Raw genomic sequence first — 21373 nt, forward strand, 5'->3', positions numbered from 1 at the left:
CCCCCTCCCACCGCCCGGCGCTGAGGGCCGCGCGCCCGCCGCCATTTTGTGGGGCGGGGGGGAGGAGGCGAGGCCGGGCCAGGCCGGGCCGGTGCAGACTTATATGTCCTGTGTGCTTTGAACGCTGTAATTAATTAAAAAAGTGGGTGCGGTATTCCCTCTGCTTCCATTGCTGTCGTTTGGAGGGAGGACTGCGGTTTCTCCTGTCAGAAAACTACGCACAAAGTCAATCAGAGTCAATCTAATCGATCAGATTCAATCTAAGGAATCAACCTAATCAATCTGAGGTCATCGAGTCCAACCCATGACCCAACACAACCATGTCAACCATGGAGTGCCATGTCCAGTCTTTCCTTAGACACCTGGGACAGTGACTCCACCACTTCCACCGCACACAGAGTCCATTACAGAACAGTTCAGCTTTAGGACTATTAGATTAATGTATTAAATTAGTTCTCTTTCCCCGCTGACTTTGCAGTGAGAATGGCACCATTTCCAACACAGTTCACATGGGATTGGGTCTGTGCACAGACCATCAGCCCTTGGCATCTTACAGTGTGGGACATTAAGTATTTCTTATTTTGGTTGTTAAATATTTTGCTCTGTTTCCCCCATGTTCTGAAGAGCAACAGCACTTCACTATAAACCAGGCTTCATACCTTCAAGCAGGGAACAGTAACTTCAACTGTTTCCAAAGAGATCCCATAGAAACAGGAATTTTAAGTGCCCAACACATTTCACCATGTAACCTTTTGTCCCCAAGGTCAAGTTTTCGTGAAACAACGTGACAGCCTGCTTTGTGGAGGGCTGGGACCAACACATTTTTTCATCCTTATGCCTTCCTGCCCTCTGTTAGCACCCTTGGGCCATTGACATTCAGCAACAACACATCTTCAAACCACAGGGTCTAAATGAACATATCAGTCCTTAAACGACTGACATATGAGAGAGCCTGAAAGATGTTCTGTGTTATTCAGATGAGGTTTTGGAAAATAAAAGCAAAAAAAGACCAAGAGAAAAAAAGAACTTGCAGCTTTTACAAATGGCTAATTCTCTTTTTCTAACAATTTTCCTTTCCTGCTGTTGTTTGGGGAGCCAACTACTGTATTCCAACACTGTAATATTCCATTTCTACAGTACTTGGAGTTATTCAGGTCGAAAATTGCTGTGAAACATCCTGCCAAGATGATGTTTCATATTTTTGCCAGTGCTTCCTAACACATGCAGGAATCCTCACTTGCAATATAAGAAAGCAGCAGGGAAAAGCAGCATTTATTTAGCTTAATTTAGCAAATGATTCAGTTTATTTACAAAGCTCATCTTTCTGCTGTTTAAACTCCTGTTGGAAATGCTGCTGCCAAGGAAGAACAGATCAGTTCGATAACTTTTTGGTATCCTTGCTAACTCACACAGGCAAAGGAAATGTAGGTTTTAATGAAAATCCTTAATCTTAACTTGCAGTGTAACATTTTCCTTGCTGGGCAGTTTATTTCAGAGCAGTTGCCCAATGGTATTTATTGCTCTGAGAAACATTTGTGATGATGAACTTCATACTTAGAATGGCCAAACTATAAAATAACTTAATCATATGCTCACTCCACAGTAGGTGATTAATAATTTTGTAGCTCACTAGAACAACTTAGTTCTGAGATGTTAGTTGGTCAGCTTGACAATTTTGTATCTCTCAGTTTGACGAAAGAAAAATATTTAAATCTGTTTCAGATGAGAAGTCTCAGAGAAGCAACGTTTGGGTGGCAATCACTCAGCCTAATGGTCATCTATTTAAAAACAATTGTTTCCACTGTAGCTAAAACTATGAAAACAAATCTTCCTGCCTAGCATTGTATAAACATTGTACAAAATGTACATTTTGGGACAAATTTGAGTCCAGCTGTGCCCCTTTTATCTTTGCATTTTTAGGCTGCTCTCCGCCTCCACTCCTCCATACAGCACAGTTAGCTGGAAGCCAGGATTTATTCTGCAAACGCCCGAGCTCTAGGAACACAAACTTGTTTAAGCTGAGACCATATTTGGAAGAGATCTGGGTCAAGAGAAATAATCAAAGGAAAGTGCATTCCTGGGGCATCACGTGAGGAGGCCAGAACGCGCACAGGGCCCGGCGCCCACGCTCGGGGGAGTGGAGGGGCCGCGCGCGACCCTCACGGGGACTCACTGGAGAGGGCTGGTTTCACACCACCAAGGGCTGGTTTCACACCACCAAGGGCTGGTTTTACACCACCAAGGGCTGGTTTTACACCACGGTCACCCTGGGAACCGCCTCTCCAGCCAATTTAGGTTCTCATAAATGTGGGGTTCAACAACCACTGACAGTGTTATGCCCACGGCAGAAAGCTAAAAACTAACTCTGGCAAGTCTCCATCCTCACAGACACAGGTACCTGTCTCTAACCCTATCAATAGTTTTGCTGAAGTAACCACCACTTCTTACAACTGTACACAAGCCTGAAGGACTGAAATACCAAAGTGTTCCCTTGACTCCAGCATTCTTTTTCTTATTTTAGGAAGATCCCCAATCCAGACTTTGGTGTTTGTTTTATATTTGGCTGTTCCAATTGCAGAATTTCAGCAAAACTTTGCTTAAAAGAATCTTTATTTTTTTCTGTCTTCCACTTGGAAGACTTGAGGCATAAAAGCCCCTACAAATGGCACTTTGAGCCTCTGAATCTTTTTATTCAATTAGCAGCCAAATGCACATTTAAATAGATTGCACTGCTTTAAGTGTGCAAGTAAAATCTCTGACAGCCAGCACAGGGCAAAACTATGGAACATGCCTGGCTTCTGATCTACACTTATTACATTTTGGTTACAACTTTTATAGCATAAAACCTAACACCAAAGTAGGCCTTGAGCTGCCTGTTTAATGAAACAACGGGTGGCAACAACGTACCAGGTAGTTCAGGGAGGATAAAATTCTGAATTGCAATTGCAGGCACTTCTTATCTTGCTGTGGATTTTCTCCCCCCTACAAAACACTGGATTTAGTCTCTCCTGTTTTCCTGGCTAGGGAATTAACCCTTCACAGTGTGGTGGGGATTACTGCTGTGTGCATCCCTGGTGAGCCACTTGCACGTGGATGAAGGAGCTGTGATCAGGAGTCTCGCTCTCCCCTCCTCTCACTGGTGGGGACCTGCTGCACAATGGCAGCACCACACTGCTGTGACATGCAACCAAGAGCTCATTCAGGACCCAGTACCAAATACCCATATCACTTATCCACCCAAAATACCACTATTTACTCACACACTGAAAGAGTAAAGCAACCTTGAAAACTGGCAGCAGATCACCTGGGGCAGGGGACAGAACAAGCTCTGCAAATGTATATCTGAAAAGAAAAAAACCAACAAATACGGCATCCCTGTGCTCTTCTGACAACAGGAAGCCAACCAAGGCAGATTCCCTGGAGAGCTGCCAAACTGGGATGTTTACAAAGATCTTGTCTATATCCATGGACACACTTGTGAGGAACTAAATATAGCGTTTTTCATCACTTCGTTGTATCTCCTCCAAACTTCTATTCTCATCTTGGTTCCACTGTTTTTTCCCTGTGTATTCATTAATTTGAGAGTTTCTTTTCCTCTGGCTTATATGCATTTTGCTCCTGCTTTCATGTATCCAAAGACCTTCACTGTGACTTTCTTAACTGAGTGTGAGCTTTGTCCCATTTCCAGAAGAAAAACAAAAGCACAAACTGCTGTTCACATCACCCTACTCCAAACAGTCTAACTGTCAGAGGAAAAAACACACAAGCAGTGCAAGTGCAGAAAACAGAGGAGCTATTCAGAAAGACAGTTTCTGAAAAATATACATTGAAATTATTTTTTATTTTTGCTGGAATTTAAAAAACATAAGAATATCGACATTGCATTTAAAAACCCCAGGAAGTTAAAGATTATACATTGTTGCATCTCTGAAATCCAACAAAAATGTCTCCACCATGCTTTTTTTAGGAGGTACCAATATATGTATGAACATTTTGAAACAAGATTTTTAAAGAAGTGTCAGGCTGTCCAAACTGGCAAGTGCTCTTCATTAAATACACCAAAATCTGTCGCTCTTCTGGGAAGGGACACTGTCTTAAAAGTTAAGACAATTCAAAGAACAAGTGGTATGAAACACATCAAACCCCAGTTCTTAAGGGAAGGAAACCTGATGTATTTAAAGGGCACCACAGGGCTTTACTTTGAGCTTTCTATTTTAAGTTTTGAGAAGTGTTACTGTGTGTGCTGCTCCTCTTGCTCTACTCCATGTATTAATATTGGCAAGTACTACATTAGGGGTGTTCTCATCCTAAATGTAGACTGCAAAGCTGGTATAATCATTCCTTTCCTTTCCTATATTGCAAATAAGGTGCACTGACAGAGTAACAGACAGTTGGATGCAGGCAGAAAGAGTCACTTGAATTACCTGAAGTCTGGAAAGAGAAGCTGTGAATTTATACAGCCACGACGCAGATTGTATGATTTGTCTTCCCCAGGGTTAAAGCAGTATATACACAGCTGGTTTAAAATGACACATTTCTTCTCCATGTGTCAGTTAAGAAAAGCTTTCTACAAAAGTCCTTTCGAAAATCATCATCTTGAAAGTCTTGCAGCTGCTAGAATGAGACAATTCAAATTGCTACTGCTTCTTCTCCAGACAAGTACTGTCCGTCACGAATACTAATGCTTATGGGGATGAGACCTCAAAAAGAAAGGTCTTGCCTGTCCCAGTAGCTTATTGACTGCAATGATAGTCAATATCTGTGGAATTCATTCATAAATATCATTATTCATTTTTACTTAAAGCCACGTCCTAACAGCAGTAAAGATGACAATCCCAGGAGAATAATCACATTAAACGTATATATAAGAACACTATAAAAGAGTGACAAAGTTGTATTTCATTAAAAATGAGGTTTCTCTCTTTTTCCTGCAAATTTCTTTTTAAACTTAATCAGGCTTTCATTCTTATGTCACAGAAGGAAGAAAAAAAATCCTAAAATTCTCATGTTTAGAAAAAACCAGGAAAACTACCGTCATACTACAAAACATTTCACTTTACAAAAAACCCAGAGAGTTATTTTATTACGTATGAGAAAGACAAAATGGGACATGAGAGGGATAAGAAGATCTTAAAACAAGACCTCAAGTATTTCTGCATAAGATTCTTTACTCTAATCATTGCAAGACTCTCTGACCTTAGGGAGACAATTGTACAGGGAAGTAATGTGTGTGGAACCAGCCAGAGAGATCTGTGGATCAGGAGAAAAATCCTGCCTTTATTTTGGTGTTTTATCATTTTTCCAGTATAAATTGATATGGCGTGAACCATCCCAACAAAATGAAGCAGGTACATTCTAACAATTCCCAACACAAATCCCAACACTGTTTAATTTACTTAACAGCATACTGTCTGTCATAAAAATTAAAATCTGTTTATTTAATATTCCTTCTGATGAAAAGTATATAAAATGCACTTTTAAATTAAATCACGTTCCGCCCAAACTGGTCTGCTTTAAGACTGATAACTTTAGTGGAGAGAATTAAGATGCTTCAGCAAGGATCAATTTTCTGTTAAAAAACGTCCTCAGGACAAAATAAAAAAAAACCAAAACAATTCTTAATTTACAATAAGCAATGTAAACAGCAAAAACAACAGAAGCCACAAAGTTTCACGCACCAGCTGCTGACAGACAGAGAACTCCAAATACTCATAGAACTTTGTATCTTCCTTTGTTGGTTGGTTGGTAAGAATTTTGCTGCAAATAAAGGAGAGGATAATCACAGTTAAAAGTGAAAATGGACAATGAATTGCAATAAACCCCCACTAGATTAGCAGCTGGGTATTCTGCAAAGCTACAGCAAAACAGATCTCTCGACACATGTAAAATATTCAATCGAGGGGAATAATTCTCATCTCCCCTGCCTGAAGGTGCTGAAATTAGGGAATTTCTTGGGACCCAACTCTTTGAGGGGTCTTCATTCAAAAAGCTCTGTCAATGTGTTATCTCCATCTGCTGGCTGGATAACAGTTGTGTTCTGGCTGATTAAACAAAGCCACAGATTTTGAGGCTGTTCAATGAAACAGGGTGTTTGAGATCTGTAGGTCCCAGTCCCTGACACGAATAAAAACTGTATGCCAGAGCACCAACATTTGCACAAGTCAATCCTAAAAAGCACAAATTAAGGCATTTTCCCTCGGCATTCTGGATATTTGACTCACCAATCTGATGAGCTCTTCTTTTATAAGTCGTGTGATTTCTGCCTTTGCTTTCTGTACAGCCAGTTCATTGGCACCTGAAGACAAAAATATGTATTACAATCATAAACACTTTCTGTATGTGAGGCCTACGCTGCTGGCTCTTCTCAGAAGAACAGCAAAACTTGCAGAATATCCTCAGCTAAAGAGCACTCTAGTACTGCACTCTAGCCTGCCACAGCTCGATTGTGTTCTGTTTTAAGGCAGATACTTAAAACAGTCATAAATGATACTTTCCAGAAAAACGCAGGATTAGACATTTCTTGGAGAAAAATTCTACTCTACCACCACGACATTTGCAAAGTTTTTTTTGTAGTAGTTGATGCAATTTCTTATACCTTTAACAGCCTAAACCCACAGAATTCTATTTTCTTCCTTATTTCACAGTGGCACAGACCTCTTTGTTTTTATTCTATTTTTTTTTTTTTAACTCCTCTCTTTCCCTCTCCTCCAAACTGATTCCATACATGTTTGCTGTTGTTCTGTGGCAGGTGAGGAGAAGCATCTCTGTGATCCCCATAGATCATATGACAAAGTGCAGGAAGATAAACAAGTGGTTTTTTAGTAATTGCAAAATAAATACAGTGGTCTGTAACTCAGTGTCCAAACACTGACTACAGAGATTCCATGTCTAATTTCAAAATCAGACTCATAGCTTTAATGGCAACATTTATAAAAAGAATACGTACTTTCTATAGCCAAATAAATCTTTCTTTCTCCTTCCTTGGGTTCTTTGCCTGGAGGGAAGTAAGTTCCCCTGATTGTAATAGCAGCTTCAGAATATTCACTGATTCTCTGCAGTGCTTCTTTGGAGGTAACTTTCCATCTGGCAGTCTGCAAGGCAAGGATATGGCAGGATCAGCAAGGAGAAAGGCACCACACAAAATGGCAATCCCTTAGTTCTGCAATCTGAGCAGAACCTCAAACATAAATACAGGGAATTTGTGCTTGATACTGTGAAACTTAAATCCTCAAAGTAACAGATGAGGTAGGTCAGAGCAGCAATATTCTGAATGGCAAAAATACTCAAGTACTAAAAAAAAACAAAGAGCTGTATCAGTCATAGTAGTACAGCCTTTACAAAAATCACCAGGCAGTGTTAGAGATTTGGATACAAGAGAAGTCAGTGGCAGAAGGTAAAAAGACTTCTGTCTGATAAGGAATGCTTGTTTTTCTGATACTCTCTGGAATAAGTCCAAAGCACTGTGTATATACAAGCTGAGAAGTAATCACAGATAATGTAGTAATTTCAATTAGATATGATCAGAAATACAGACAAAATATTTTATTGATGTAATCATATTTAAGCTACAAAGAGAGGTTTTGTTAAAAAATGGTCATTTACACTTGATTACAGCAAAATGGTTACTTGCCTGTGGGAAGTCATTGATCTCCAATTCTTCTTCATATCTCTTAAAGGATTCATTTTGTCCTCCATCCTGTTTCTCTTCTTCCTGCTTCTCTATGGGTACATAATTGAGCTTGGCATTGATTTTTTCAGCCAGTTGCTCTGCAATGGTCTTGGCAGACACAGTAGGAGCTTGAATTGTGCCTCCTCTCAGGATAGCATTTGTAGCCTGCTGCATGACATCCTGTAAAAACACAGGTCCATGTTGAGAACAAGGTAGCCAAAAAAAAATTCTATATAAACCAGCAAGGGTTTCATTAAAGATCTCTATGTAATATAATTGTCTGCACAACAAATACACTCCTCCAGATTCCTCCTGTTCTTCCTTCCTTCCTCTAAACAACTCCCCTCACACCTGCATAGAAAAGATTTTACAGATTCTTTGTATCTTCAGCTTAAAACATCTTTGGACATTCCTGAACACATTAACCTCAATCCAAATGATTGTATCTCACAGGCTTCAGCAGAGAAAGATGTTCTGCAGCTCTGCCAAAGCTGACAAACCTAATTGTGTAGTGTTATCAGTAATGAACTAACTCTTTGCCAGGGCAGACAAAGCATCTACAGCTCTGTACCAAGGTCTTATCATCATATCAGCTCACTTACAAATCCTATAAGTGAGTTAGCCCAGCACAAATGAGATAAATAAAGCAGCATGTTACCAGTGTGCAGACACACTAAATAAAATGGCAGCCACAGAACAAAGAAGTGAACAACCTTTATTAAAAAAAAAGAAAAAAAATTGGTCTGTAAAGAGCCTGACCTTGAAGTGGAAGGGGACCATTACTTGTGCCTCTGCCCCGAGATTCTTCTGGGCATTGATTCTCAAAGCCAATCTTTTAGCAATTTCCAATTTTTCTGCATTCCCAGCCGATGGTGTTGGAGCATTTGAAGTTCCTGGTGCTGCCATGTCTTTTACTCTCTTCTTTGAATTGAACATGCTTTCGATTTGTTCGTCAATCTAAAGAAAATAAAAATTATTAGATCACTGCATTTCCCACTATATAATCCCACCATCCTAAAGAAAGGGGTAATTAGTTTACATGCTTTTAAAGATATTATTCTTGTATAAATGATAGAATGCTGCCCAAAACTACAACTCAACAAAAGGAACAGATGATCTAATCATCAGGAAAAAGTCTGAACAGAGTGTTTACTTGTAAGGTCACAAAAAGGTGTCCAACAAACATTAAGAAAGGAATCTAAGAAGATTTAGAAATAGAAAAGGCTACTATAAATGTCTTTAAAACACTGCACAGAAAAAAAATGCTTGCAATTGAGGACAATTGTTCTGCTTCATTTATGCAAGATTAACACCACAAATAAAATAATTTATGTGACATTTAAATAACTACACATAGTAAAATAGCAAAAAGTTGGAAAGAGACTTTGAAGATCTTGATCTTCATAGCTGTGTCTCTTTATATTGAAGAATACATAGAGATCTATCCATGGAATTTAACAAAGTTGGTAACACAGGTCACAGATTAACAAAATGTGTTCTGTAATCTACTGGAGAAAAAACCCAAATGTATTGAAATCCTTAAGCAACTTAAATCCTGTTTCCAGGTGCTTACATCAACAGCTGTATCTTCATCATCTGAATCTTGCAGGCCAAGAGCTGCTTTTTGTAGCTTCTTTCTTTCATTAGCCAAAGCTTGTTCTGTTTCATCAAATTTAAAGCCTTTGCCAGAGAATCCACTGCTTTTTTTGATCAACTTTCCCTCCTGAAAATAAAAACACATATTTTCATGCTCAGAAGTTTAAAATCCCAGTTCTGATAGTTATAAGATTATACAAATGATTTTGAAGTTTTTTAAAAAGCAAATCCTAAGACATTCAAAAAGCTCTTCAAATTTAAAAACTGCATTTTACACTGAAGTGTAATAAAAAACAACATTAATTCGGCAGACAGAGGCAATACCCTACTGGGATTTTCTGTAAATATACATTTTAAATGCTTTTCAAATGCAGGGAAAAAAAACCCTCCAGTTTTTAAATCAGCAAAATTCCAAAGTCACTCTTCGCAGCATGAGCGAGACCCTCTGATGGTGAGAGCTCTAGAAATAATCACACAGATTCTGTGAAAGAGCCTCATTATCTGGTATGTATAAAAGCCCAAGTGCCCCTTATACTGTAGGTGTTTCTCTATCACACACCAGGTGACAATATTTAAATTCTCAGTCCTGTAAATGATACTCAAGACCCCAATCTTGAAGACACTCACACACTTAGCCAAGCACACCCGTGTCCCCAGGGAAGCCAGTGAGATGACCCATGTTTGTACCCTGGTCAACTGGACCCACGTGCATAAAACACACATCAAACCCAGACCAAAGCCCACTGCAGAATAAAGAATTACTCACAGCCTTCTGCTGGTCTTTGAAGTCAGCCCAGAGCTTCTCCAAATCAGGAGGAATTGGATTCCCAGACAATTCCAAAGCTTTAATGATATCACCAGCATACCGGGCCTGATCCTCAGTAATGAATGTGTATGCATAGCCCTGGGCAATGTTCATTTAAAAGACAATTAAGAAAAAGCTCTAAAGACACTTTATCTCTAAATTCATTGAAGCACCCTTGCACAGATGCTCTTGTTCTGGTCAGTGAAAGTAACCCTGATAGTCAGTAATAACTTTTCTTAGTAGAAATGTAGAATAAATAATGTGATTTCCCAGCAAGCTGATACAGAGGTAACCAACCAAAGATGATAGATGCTGAAATCTTGAAATCAATTTTGTCATGGTTAAAAGCTTGAAAAATGAAAATCCTATCAATTTAGTAGGGCACATTTCCAACAGTGAAAAACATCCGAAGTTTCAGCCACAAATGGGATTTAAAAGAACACTCATACATCAGAACATGTAAAGTTCCAACTTTCACAGTGCTAAAATTCAGAACATAATTAAAGGAAAACACTCTTTCCACCAATAACTATCCTTTGGGAACAACCTGATCAAGCAATAAAGAAGGGAAAAATGTCAGTACTGACCAAAGCAGACCACTGTAACACCTACTTTATTGCCAGCCCGTCCAGTGCGGCCTGCTCGGTGCACATAATCCTCATAATGGTTGGGGCAGCTGTAGTTCACCACCAGCATCAGCTGTTTAACATCCAAACCTCTTGCTGCGACAGATGTGGCCACCAGAAGTTTGCAGGTTCCATTCTTGAAATCATTGATGATGCTGTCCCTGTCATACTGATCAATACCTGCCAGAAACCAGACAGATCAGCTGATTAGAAAGCTCTGCTTTAAGCCAAAAGAATTTATACCCAGGTCAAAACACCCTCCCAACTTCGAACAACCAAAAGCATAAGCAAATAAAATTTCAACACATTCACACTTTCACAGGCAAAATGCATAAACCAGAATAATAAATCTCTATTATCTAGAATAAGAAAACTTTTCATTTTTCGACTGCCAAAAGATGTTTTCCCCTTACCAGAATATTCAAAAGGTTTTTTTGATATGATTTTCTATTTGATGACTTATATTCAGTGGAGACCTCATCTGGAGGCTTTGGTCTCTAAAGGCAACAGAAATTTCAGAAGAAGGGGAATATTTTTCCCTCTTTGTATTTACTGTTATTGTGGTTTTTTAGAGCATTATACATGGAAAGTTTTAAGATGTTCTGGGATGGACAATATTCTAATGAGATTTTTCTCCTCTTGCTCCTTCTGTTGTATTACTACTTGATAGCAGAAAAGTAAAGCAACAGCTGCTATTACTGTGAATCTCAAATAAAAATTTCATATAATACTCCCCAATGGCATTCAGCAATATTCCTCTAGAGGTGTAAACTCTCAATAATAGTCCTGTTGCACAGACACAAGATTTGGTATCTGATGACATCTCACAGGGAGCAATGAATTGTAATTACAGAAAACTATCATGTCTATTTCAAATTAAGAGACAATTATCCTCCCCAATTACAAAGCAAAACCTGCTTAGGAAGAAACAGTAATTGGTATTACACAGGACCTAAGTAATTTTGGCTACTGAATACCAACATTTTAGCTGGAGCAGCAAATATAAATCCTTAAGTCTGCAGATTACCTCCATGAAGAGACAAGCAAGGGTAAGAGGCTCTCATTAAATCTTTCAACAACCCATCAGCGTGTTCTTGTTTATCTACAAATATGATAACGGAGCCCTTCTCCTGATAGTGTCCCAGCAGCTCCAGCAACTTCAGAAACTTGTTCTCCTCTTCTATGACAATCTGGAAAAAGAAATAAAAAAGCAAAGGAGAAAGAGTATAAATTGTATCTGGTGTCATTAAATACATTCAGGGTGCATAAAAATAAAAATCAGAACAGGAGATGACCTTTTCAGGCTGTTTCCACAGTTAGTGCCAAACTGCTGTTCAGGGCTATATAAACCAGGTTTACAAAAAAAGTGATCACATTGTATTTGCAGATTAGGGTGTTAACTTCTCCTGAGTTCACGTTTAATGAGATCACTAAACTTCATAAAATGAAAGCCCCGTGGGTGTTTTGGTTTATGTTCAATATTGCTGGGAACAAGCAAACGAGAAGACAAGGGAGGCAGGTGTGTGATACTCACAACGTGCTGCTCCACATCAGAACAGACAACACTCCTGCCTCCAACCTGCACCTCAATGGGTTTACTGAGGATCCTCCGAGCCAGGGCCTCCATAGCTCTGGGGAAAGTAGCAGAGAACATGACAGTCTGCCGGTCAGGCCTGACGTTGTCTACAATGCGCATAACCTGTGTGGGGAGAACGTTCCCTGTTAGTATCCAAGTGCTGGAATTCAACTGCACACACACAGAGCTCTCAGCTTCAAGGTTAGGTGGTATCTGCACTACACAGACTACAAAGCAGTCTTTACAGATTTCCTCGTGGGATTGAGCTGCTGGCATTGGAAGACAGGCAAAACTTGCTGGATTCAAAAGGAAGTTGGGCGGCCATACACAACCTGACAACAGCCCAGCAGGAATCTTAGGAAATGCAGCAGAAACCCTACAGCTCAAGAGAGAAATAAAGGAATGTTCCCACTTTTGGAGAACAATATAGCCTATGGCAACTGAAAGAGTCCAGGATGTCCAAAGTTCCCAGCAAGTGATTTGTCACCAGCATTTCCAACATTCTGTTCCTGTCTCTTGCACGACATTGCCAAGAGACACCAAAGACTTTCTAAGTGCTAACACAACACCTGTATCAAGGGATTACACAGGGCTACAACATGGCCACAAGTATTAGAAACGTGGATGCAAAAAAACCCTGTATATTAGAGAAAAATCTAAGCTATACAAGAGCTTATTGAAAGCAAAACACAGAATCACAGAATAGTTTGGGTTGGAAGGGATCATCCAGTTCCAACTCTTTGCTGTGGGAAGGGACACCTTCTACATGTGAGGATAATATGTGATGTTACAGCAATGGGATAACAGATGTGAGGATAACAGAAAGAGCAGAGTCAGTTTAAACTGCTGTCCATGTGCAGCACATCTTTTTGAACACCCACTGGCAGTGCAAGAACAATGCAGCATTGCAAAATCCTTCAAGTGGAAAACAGCATCTTGTGGCAACATCACTCATGTCCTGAGTTACCTGAGGCTCAAAGCCCATGTCAAACATTCTGTCTGCTTCATCAAGCACAACGTACGTGACTCTGCGGAGGTTTGTCACCCGACCTGTGAAAGGAGAGGAAAAAACACATGGGAAACAAAATCAAATGGAAATCTAGTTTCCCTCAGGAATATTTTTTTTTTTAAATGTTACATAGTCTCGCTATCTTCTAACACAGACATTAATTAATTCTTTAAAAAATTCACTAAATGTGAATTTTAATGTTCACACTTTAATCACACGTACATTCTGGCAAATGGGTAAGTATGCACAAGGCCCTTTTATTTTGTCAAACTCTTCTCTTGCATACCATCATAGGGCCAGAAGAACCTGTAAAATTCAGAAAACTGCCCTCGCCAAAACACATCATAAAACTAAGACTGAGCTGAAGCAAGGAGCCACATCAGCCAGTATCTGACAGCGGCACCTAGAAAAGAACATATTAGAGATTACAGCGCATGTGTGGAAGGCAAAGCCCAGTGCTAACTGCTGCAGCCTCAGAAAACTCCTTTATACACAATCTGTAATGCTTCCTTGGAGCTAGGAGTAACTACTGGAGGATAAGCATACCAGTTCTAGACCACTGCTAATAATATGCATAAAACAGAGTAAGCAGTTCTTTCAAAATGAATATATAAAGAGTAAAACCTACCCAGTAACACTACTGAATTTAAAATCAAGAACCACCCCAAACTCTGGGACAGCTGGAAACACAATAAGTTGTAGATCGGTGGACATTTTGAAATTATGATGGACAGGATAATTAGCACCCTTCCCAAACAAAGAGCTAAGAGATTCCCTTTCATGAGAAGGATTTAACTCAAGGATTTAAGAATCCTACTCTCAAATGATATATTTAGTTCCACACAGCTGTGGAGTGACACTGTCAAATGCTCTCAGAATGGAACAGATTTGTCACATTTTCTACAACTATCACTCAGACTCGTGCCTATCAAACTACAGTAGAATTTGGTCCTCTCAGCTTCAGCAAATTGTAGCTGAATCCTCAAATTATTTTAAAGACATTTAGCGCTGCGTTTTTTAGGATCTGGAATTCATACTCAGGGAACAAAATAAATATTTCTTAAAATCTACATATCTATTTAACATCTTAACATTTTCATCCCCAAATAATAACTTGGTAAAATTACTTGGGAACAGCATTAATGTACCTACCTTTGACGATTTAAGTCTTGGAAGCCCAGTTCTATATGTCTTGAAGGTACTTTTTCCACAGAAGTTAAATAATGTCAACAGTTTAGTAGAGGTTTTGATGTGGAATAATTTAATAATAAAACTTTATCTAATAAGCATGCAATGGTTACACTAGGACAAAACCTCTTAAAGCTGCAGTGGCTCAGTTTAATAAATCTGAATATCTGATATAAGGTCAGTTCTCTCACTTTTGAGCAGGTATTTAGGGAGGGCTTCTCTGGTTTTTTAAACCAACAGATAAAGGCAGAGTCAGATGCTCTTATGTAAAAGTGGGAAACTGCTGAGCTACACTTACACAATAACAGATCAACGGGCAGACAAAATAACCAACTGTTACATAACCTTTACCTAAGGGACTTGGAGCTACAAAATTTGGACCAGCACATTTTAAGCTTAGCAACAATAAACATTCTCAGAAACTCTCCAAGAATGTAGTATTTCCTGTCCTCCCAAAAAGAGTCAAACCAATATATGCTTAAACCTATTATTAGTGCTATATATTCTCAATAGCTAGATAGTGCAGCCTGAAGAGATATAAGAAAATTCCATAAGACCATTTAACAAAATACATGATCTTTTGAATTTGTAAGAATTACACAACAAATACAAAAATTTCTCCATAGGAAAAGGTTTTCTACTCACCATTGTTAGCTGCTAACATGTCAATCATACGTCCAGGTGTGCAAACAATAATTTCAGCACCTCTTTTGAGTTCAGCTATCTGATTTTAAAACACAGTGAACAAACTAATTAATTTTTTGCTTTGTGATTTGTTTTTTTTTAAACATGTATCACCTTGTAAAAAAGAAAACAACCAACCCTGTAATAAAGATTTTACTCAGCAATTTTTTTAAGTCTTTGGAAAACTTGGCTTCCCAGAAGAGTCAGCTCTGACAACCTAAGTTACCACCTGAAGGAGTTATAATGGGGATATGATTTCTATACAGTTAAGAGCCTGTAGGAAATATGTGTTCTAGCAGGGACTAATTATATTAAATACACCATCTTCCATCACAGATGGACACTCCTCTTGTTGCCATAAGCAGGTGGGTGGTGTGGGGGTGTGGAAACCCCTGAAATTAATATCTAAATTACTCTAACATGCAGCATTTGATAATGCAATAAACCAATGTTACCATTTTCTGGCTTTTGTTACCTTGAGGGGAACTCTCAAAAATATAGCTTCCCTTTGTAACTATCACATCCCACTGTTTAATTAATGCCATGCTCAATATATACATGAAAAGAAAGTCTGAAACTGAGAATTTTCAAAATCATTATGTTTAAGGTTAAGTTATTTGAAAATGCTTAAGCTTTTGCATTACTACCATTGCCACAGAGAAAGTCTATAATGAAGGCTGCAAATGTCCTGGATTTATGGGAGAGAGAAAGGAACTAAATTCACTGCAAAAGTAACATTAACTAATAAAGTCCAAGAATTCTTTGACAAGGCAGGGATGTGTTTTGTGTACCTGTTCACTGATTCCTGTTCCTCCATAAACACAGACAACTCGAAGCCCAAGTGTCTTTGAGAACTTCTTGCACTCCTTGGTAATCTGCAAAGCCAACTCACGAGTAGGTGTCATAATGACAGCTGAAAAGCAAAGCACTTTCATCATACACTGTAACACAGCTGCTGCTGTAATGCACACAATAAAAATTAATCTTTTGTGATGATGTTTACAGCAATTTACTTCCTGTTTTAAAGAATGTAATTTCAAGGAAAAGATAAGACAATAAGAGAATGGAGTGGAAATCTGGTCCAAGTGCCAAAATCAAAGTAAGGTTTCACGTGGACATGGGAGTGCTCTTGAAACATGAGACAGTATTAACTAAAAAAAAAGACACTAATTAATGGACAGTAGTAAGCACTTCTCCCTATAACAAAGAGAAGAACTGAAGACCATCTAAATCATATACTTGAGGTTGTATTCATTTAAATAGTGACGTTGAAAACAAAATCTCTGTACCTATGGGACCTTCTCCTTCTTCTAATGCTCTCTGATCCATAATGTGTCTGAACATGGGCAACAGAAATGCAATGGTTTTTCCACTTCCTGTTTTAGCAATGCCAATCAAATCCCGTCCATTCATGATTGCTGGGATAGCCTGGGTCTGAATGGGAGTGGGCTTTTCATAGCCATGTCTTAAAGAAAGGGAAAAAAAAAAGATATTTGAAGAACAAAATAGGATTTGACAGATGTGAATCACCAAGTCATGCAAAATTTTTTTGCATATTCGTATTTATATATAATATATATACATATCAGAGCCATTCAAAAAATACAAATTAAAATGAGCAGCAAAACCATGATACAAATGGCAGAGAATAGTTAATAATAATAAGTCAACACTGAGTGATAAACACTGTGATGATATATATGTAACACCTACAAACATGGACATGTGGCATTATGCAACAAAGAAAAAGGTTTTGCTCATGAACATAGAACACAGTGAGCAAAACCAAGCATAATATAGTTCACAAAGTGCTTGCTTACTTTTTGAGGGCAGTGAGAATCTTCATGGAAATACCACACTGTACCCAGGTTTTTATTGGTTTGGGGCAGCCTTTTCCCTTGACTGTAATTCCCTCCAACTCCAGCCTGTACACATTCACCTCTGAAATAAGAATTTGCATTACAACAGAGTCAAACCTGACACTTCTCTATTACCTCGATTAAAAAATTCTTGCTTCGTCCCATAACATGAAATACTAATTTTATCACCACCAGAAAAAGTTTTGTGCTTGTTACATGTAAACACAGGAGGTAGGTGGAAAGGACTCACATAAATTTTCCTCCAATCCAAGCCTCATCAATAATTATAATTATCATCAATAGTGATGCAACTGATTCAACATTCTTCTATACCAAGTTGCTTCAAATGCTCTTTATATTCCAAACCCATCTGCTGTTCCTTTGAAATCCACCATTTTTTTCTTTAACAGTACCCAAGGTGTGCTGGTTGTGTTTGTCTTTACCTTCTGGAGTCATTTTTGCCAGTTCTGGTACTTCAACGTAGAAGTTTTTCCTGAAAGGTTCATATTCTATCTTTCCATGATCCACTGGTTCCAGCAGCTTTCTCTGCTTGGTCTGATAGCCAGTCAGGGCAGTCTGAAGATCCACCTCCTCCTCCTCTGAGGAATACTGTGGAGATCACCATTTGTGGGTACATCAGTATGAAGGAATGGTTTTCCATTCACACATGAACTTTATTTAGAAACAGGCACTCCTCACTGTGTTAGACAGCCACGTGCCCACACCCTTAACAACCCTTCAGGCCCACACACAACCTCAGGAAGTAAAGCAGAGGCACGTTGTGTTTTCACAGTAGAAATACAAGACATTTCCATTACCTCCATTGCATCTTGGTCATTCTCCATGAGCTCCCCTTTCTTCTTTTCTGACTCTGCAGCTGCCTTTTTGGTTGTCACCACGGTTACCACCTTGGTAACAGTTGGTCCAGACTTCTACAAAACAGTTAAGAAAGTTACTGCATTTTATGTAAAACAAAAAATGTGCTCTATAAAATATATAGAATATTTGTACTTCTGAAGGCATTATGCTGAGCTTTTTCTCCACTCCCCTCAGTGAAATTTTATCAGAATAAAGCTTGAGAAAACAGCTTCAAAAAAACCAACAGGAAATTAAGGCAAACAGGCTTTAAGTGCATCTAACTTCATGCTTTTTTGCACTTCCCCCCATTTTGCTATTTAAACAGAAAGTTATCTTTTAAAAATTAGAAATCTCAACTGGTGATTTTACCTTTTCACTCCCACCTCCACCTTTCACACTTCTCATATTGAACTTTTTGACCTCTTCTTTTACTTCTTCCATATAAGCATCCAAAGGATCTAACTCCTCATCTTCAACTTCATTGCCTTCTTTTTCTCCTTCTGCAGTTTCCTCTTCATCATCTGATATGAGCAAGAAAGATGAGGATAAAAGACAGGGAAACACAAAAGTGCTCACATGTGCCAAATTATTTGTCTACCCAAATAATTACAGTTCAGTGTAATTACTACCTAATTTTTCTTCATACAAATCTCTCCAGTTGTTTAATTTAAAAATGTATCTTAAATCATTTGAAGCCATGACCAGATTTAGGCTTTGTTATTTTACAGTTTACATTCTGAGGAATAATTTAATGCTTTAAAGATAATGTAATAAAAATATTATTAGGAATAAAAGCATTCTGTTATATATAAAAGGTTAAAATACCATCATCATCTTCTAAACTCCATTTTTTCCCCTGCTTCATCTCTTCAATTTCTTTTTTCAGCTCTCCTATGTTTTCCATTGCCTTCTTGCGTTGTTCTTCCCTCCATTTCTCCACTCTTTCCTTTCGTTTTCTCATTTCTTCTTCAAGTTTGTTCTGATCAAAATTCTATGATAAAAACCAACCAAACAGTGAAAATTAATGGCCACTGACTTTAGTCTATGCTTCTTCAAACAAACAGAACCACTGCATGAGCATGCTGTAGACTGGACATCCACAAACTCCCTGGTTTAAATTCTTTATCTTTTAAACTTGTAAGTGTTAAAAGCCTCTACCTCAGTGGCCACAGCATTTGTGGCAGCATCTTTATCCTTCTCTTCTTCCTTGTCATCTTTGTCTTTTTTCTTTTCTTTGGAAACTTCTACTCCTTCTGTCTTTTCTTTAGATCTTGACCTGAAAGGTAAGATCAGAGGTTTCTTAGAAACTTAAAGCTTTTCTCAGGGGCAGGATACACATGTGCTGGACAGAAAGAGAAATGTGAACAACCAGTACAGGTTTATGTTTTCAAACACCTCACAAAACATGCTGCTTCCCAGACAATCTTTCCATGTCATGGAACTACTTCCTCTAACTACTAGAAATGTAGAATCCATTGCTATTCATGTGCTTTGGCTCTGTTTTTCTCATTTCTTCACAGACTTCATTTCCAGAACACTTACAATTGATAAATGAGTGGTTCTGCAGTTTATTTTACACCTCCTTGAAGTCAGCATTTAGAAAGGAGATACTAAAACTGTGGAATTTCTAGAGAAAGGTAAAAAAAATGGCATCTTGCCATGAAAGTGTGAACGTTCCCCTGAGCACATGGTACTGATACACAAAAACACCTCTCCCTGGGAAAAGCTACTTATTTAACACAAATGTAACATGCAGACTTGCAGTGAATACAAAACCCACTTATCACAGCTTTTATTACCCCAACTTGCTTCCAATTTAAAAGAGAAAAATGCATCTAAACCAAATACGTGCTAACTTACAACAATAAATTTAAAATTCACTTTAGCCAATTAAACCTTTTTACACCTTTTTCTTTGGGTTATTCTAATACAGAACACGCACTTACTTCAAAAGGCTTTGTGATTCCAGCTTCTATTTCTATTTCTAGAGTACCACCAACCTGCTTATTCTGTACACAGACTGCTCCCACTCCTTTTACGGCGCAGCACAATTATAACGCTGCCCGCAGTTATGTCTGAAGATTCCATTAACATACATTGAAAGGACCAAAACCTGCAGGTCTCACACATTTCTAGAGTCAGGAACACAAGAATACCTGTTCTCTGTTTTCCTGTTCTTGCTTGGGCTGGAGGATCGAGACCGTCTCCCTCTACTCCTGCTCCTCGAGCGCCTCCTCTCCCGGCTCCGGGAGCGTCTTCTCTCTCGGCTCCGTTCCCTTTCTCTGCTCCTCGAGCGTCTGACATGGAACAAAATTGTATTTATTTACCCCGTGATCACAGTATGACTTTAGTCTGCTGTTGAGGAACAGGCTGTAAAAGGAATCCACCAATCACCAAGACCACTAAGAACACAGACTCCAGCGCCAGCAGTTAGAAAGGATTTAATAAGCAAAAAGCCTTGAGCACAGCGAAATCTATACAACCATCAGCAAAGTGACCGATGAGAGGGAAGAACATCAACACCCAGCTGACAGGCACTTGGATCTGCTTCGACTGGAACTCACGTCCTACCTTTGGCGCTTTCTGTCCCGCGACCGGGACCTTCTCTTGTCCCTGCTGCGGGACCTCTCCCGCCTGCGATCCCGATCCCTGCTCCTGGAGCGCCTGTCCTCACGTTTGCCCCTCTTGTCCGACGGGGAACGACTCCTGGAGCGGCTCCCGGAGCGCCCACGGGACGCGGAGCGCTTCCGATAGTGCCTGAGACACAAATTCACACAGATGAATGTCAGCACAAAAACCGTTTGCACTTAAAGGATATTGATCATATTCAGGTGAACAAGCAAAAAAAAAAAAAATTATGTTAATTTCTCAGAGCTTTTAAATTTCTAAACATTTGCAACAGTGTCCCACCCAGCGCTGACCCAGCTCATTTGGAGCTAATTAGATGGATCTCTGGGAGTGCCCAGCTCTGCACTGAATCAGTAATTTCAGTTCAAGCTGGTTGGTAACATTTCAGCTCATCTGCCTCTGTCGGTGTAAACCCCCGTTACGGGTCTGGGGGCTGTGCCAGTGCACTGAGGACCGCGTGTGGGGGCTGCTGTGGCAGCTCTGGTGTTAAAATCCGATGGTTTGATCAAACTGGGAAACAGAGACGTGCCCGACAGCACCGGCACGTTGTGGGGTCGGTGCAAAGCCTGAGCGCTGTGAGCATCTCCCGATCAGCCGGAGCACACGCTCACACCACTGCCGGGCTGGCCACAGCGCCAACCAGGTGTTTATACCGGCTGCGATCGGGCAAAACGTACGTGACCCTGCAGAAACCCAAGGAGCACCAGGAAAACGCCTAACCCACGTTCGAAGCGCTACGTGGCGAATTACGCCGCTTTAGAACAAGCCCGCGAAGGCCGCGGGGGCGGCTCGGGGCAGCTCGGGCCCACCCAGCGCCGGCCCCGCGGCCCCTCAGCCCCGTCCCGGAGCGCCGCGGCCCCGGCGCTGCCCTCAGA

General features: G+C 39.6%; 2 protein-coding genes across 2 annotated transcripts in view; both read right to left on the minus strand.

Annotated features, from left to right (window-relative positions):
- CUNH5orf24 (chromosome unknown C5orf24 homolog) overlaps positions 1-5700 on the minus strand; it is a 17745-nt gene extending 12045 nt beyond the window's left edge. The window contains exon 1 of the mRNA XM_027643180.1: positions 5679-5700. The gene's annotated coding sequence lies outside the window, so the exon portion shown is untranslated. The remainder of the gene's footprint in view (positions 1-5678) is intronic.
- Positions 5258-21373, minus strand: part of DDX46 (DEAD-box helicase 46) — a 17876-nt gene continuing 1760 nt past the window's right edge. Inside the window, exons 2-23 of the mRNA XM_027643516.1 lie at positions 20442-20676; positions 20027-20167; positions 19029-19146; positions 18696-18861; positions 18240-18391; positions 17831-17944; positions 17456-17621; positions 16974-17094; positions 16443-16618; positions 15945-16066; positions 15115-15193; positions 13240-13322; positions 12231-12395; positions 11724-11886; positions 10683-10876; positions 10032-10169; positions 9243-9392; positions 8429-8626; positions 7631-7849; positions 6947-7091; positions 6222-6295; positions 5258-5757 (exon numbers count right to left, since the gene is read on the minus strand). Coding sequence (XP_027499317.1) covers positions 5710-5757; positions 6222-6295; positions 6947-7091; positions 7631-7849; positions 8429-8626; positions 9243-9392; positions 10032-10169; positions 10683-10876; positions 11724-11886; positions 12231-12395; positions 13240-13322; positions 15115-15193; positions 15945-16066; positions 16443-16618; positions 16974-17094; positions 17456-17621; positions 17831-17944; positions 18240-18391; positions 18696-18861; positions 19029-19146; positions 20027-20167; positions 20442-20676 — 3167 coding nt within the window. The 3' untranslated portion in view covers positions 5258-5709. The remainder of the gene's footprint in view (positions 5758-6221; positions 6296-6946; positions 7092-7630; positions 7850-8428; positions 8627-9242; positions 9393-10031; positions 10170-10682; positions 10877-11723; positions 11887-12230; positions 12396-13239; positions 13323-15114; positions 15194-15944; positions 16067-16442; positions 16619-16973; positions 17095-17455; positions 17622-17830; positions 17945-18239; positions 18392-18695; positions 18862-19028; positions 19147-20026; positions 20168-20441; positions 20677-21373) is intronic.

Source organism: Corapipo altera, unplaced genomic scaffold (assembly GCF_003945725.1).
Source record: "Corapipo altera isolate COAL_440 unplaced genomic scaffold, ASM394572v1 75, whole genome shotgun sequence".
NCBI lineage: Eukaryota > Metazoa > Chordata > Aves > Passeriformes > Pipridae > Corapipo > Corapipo altera.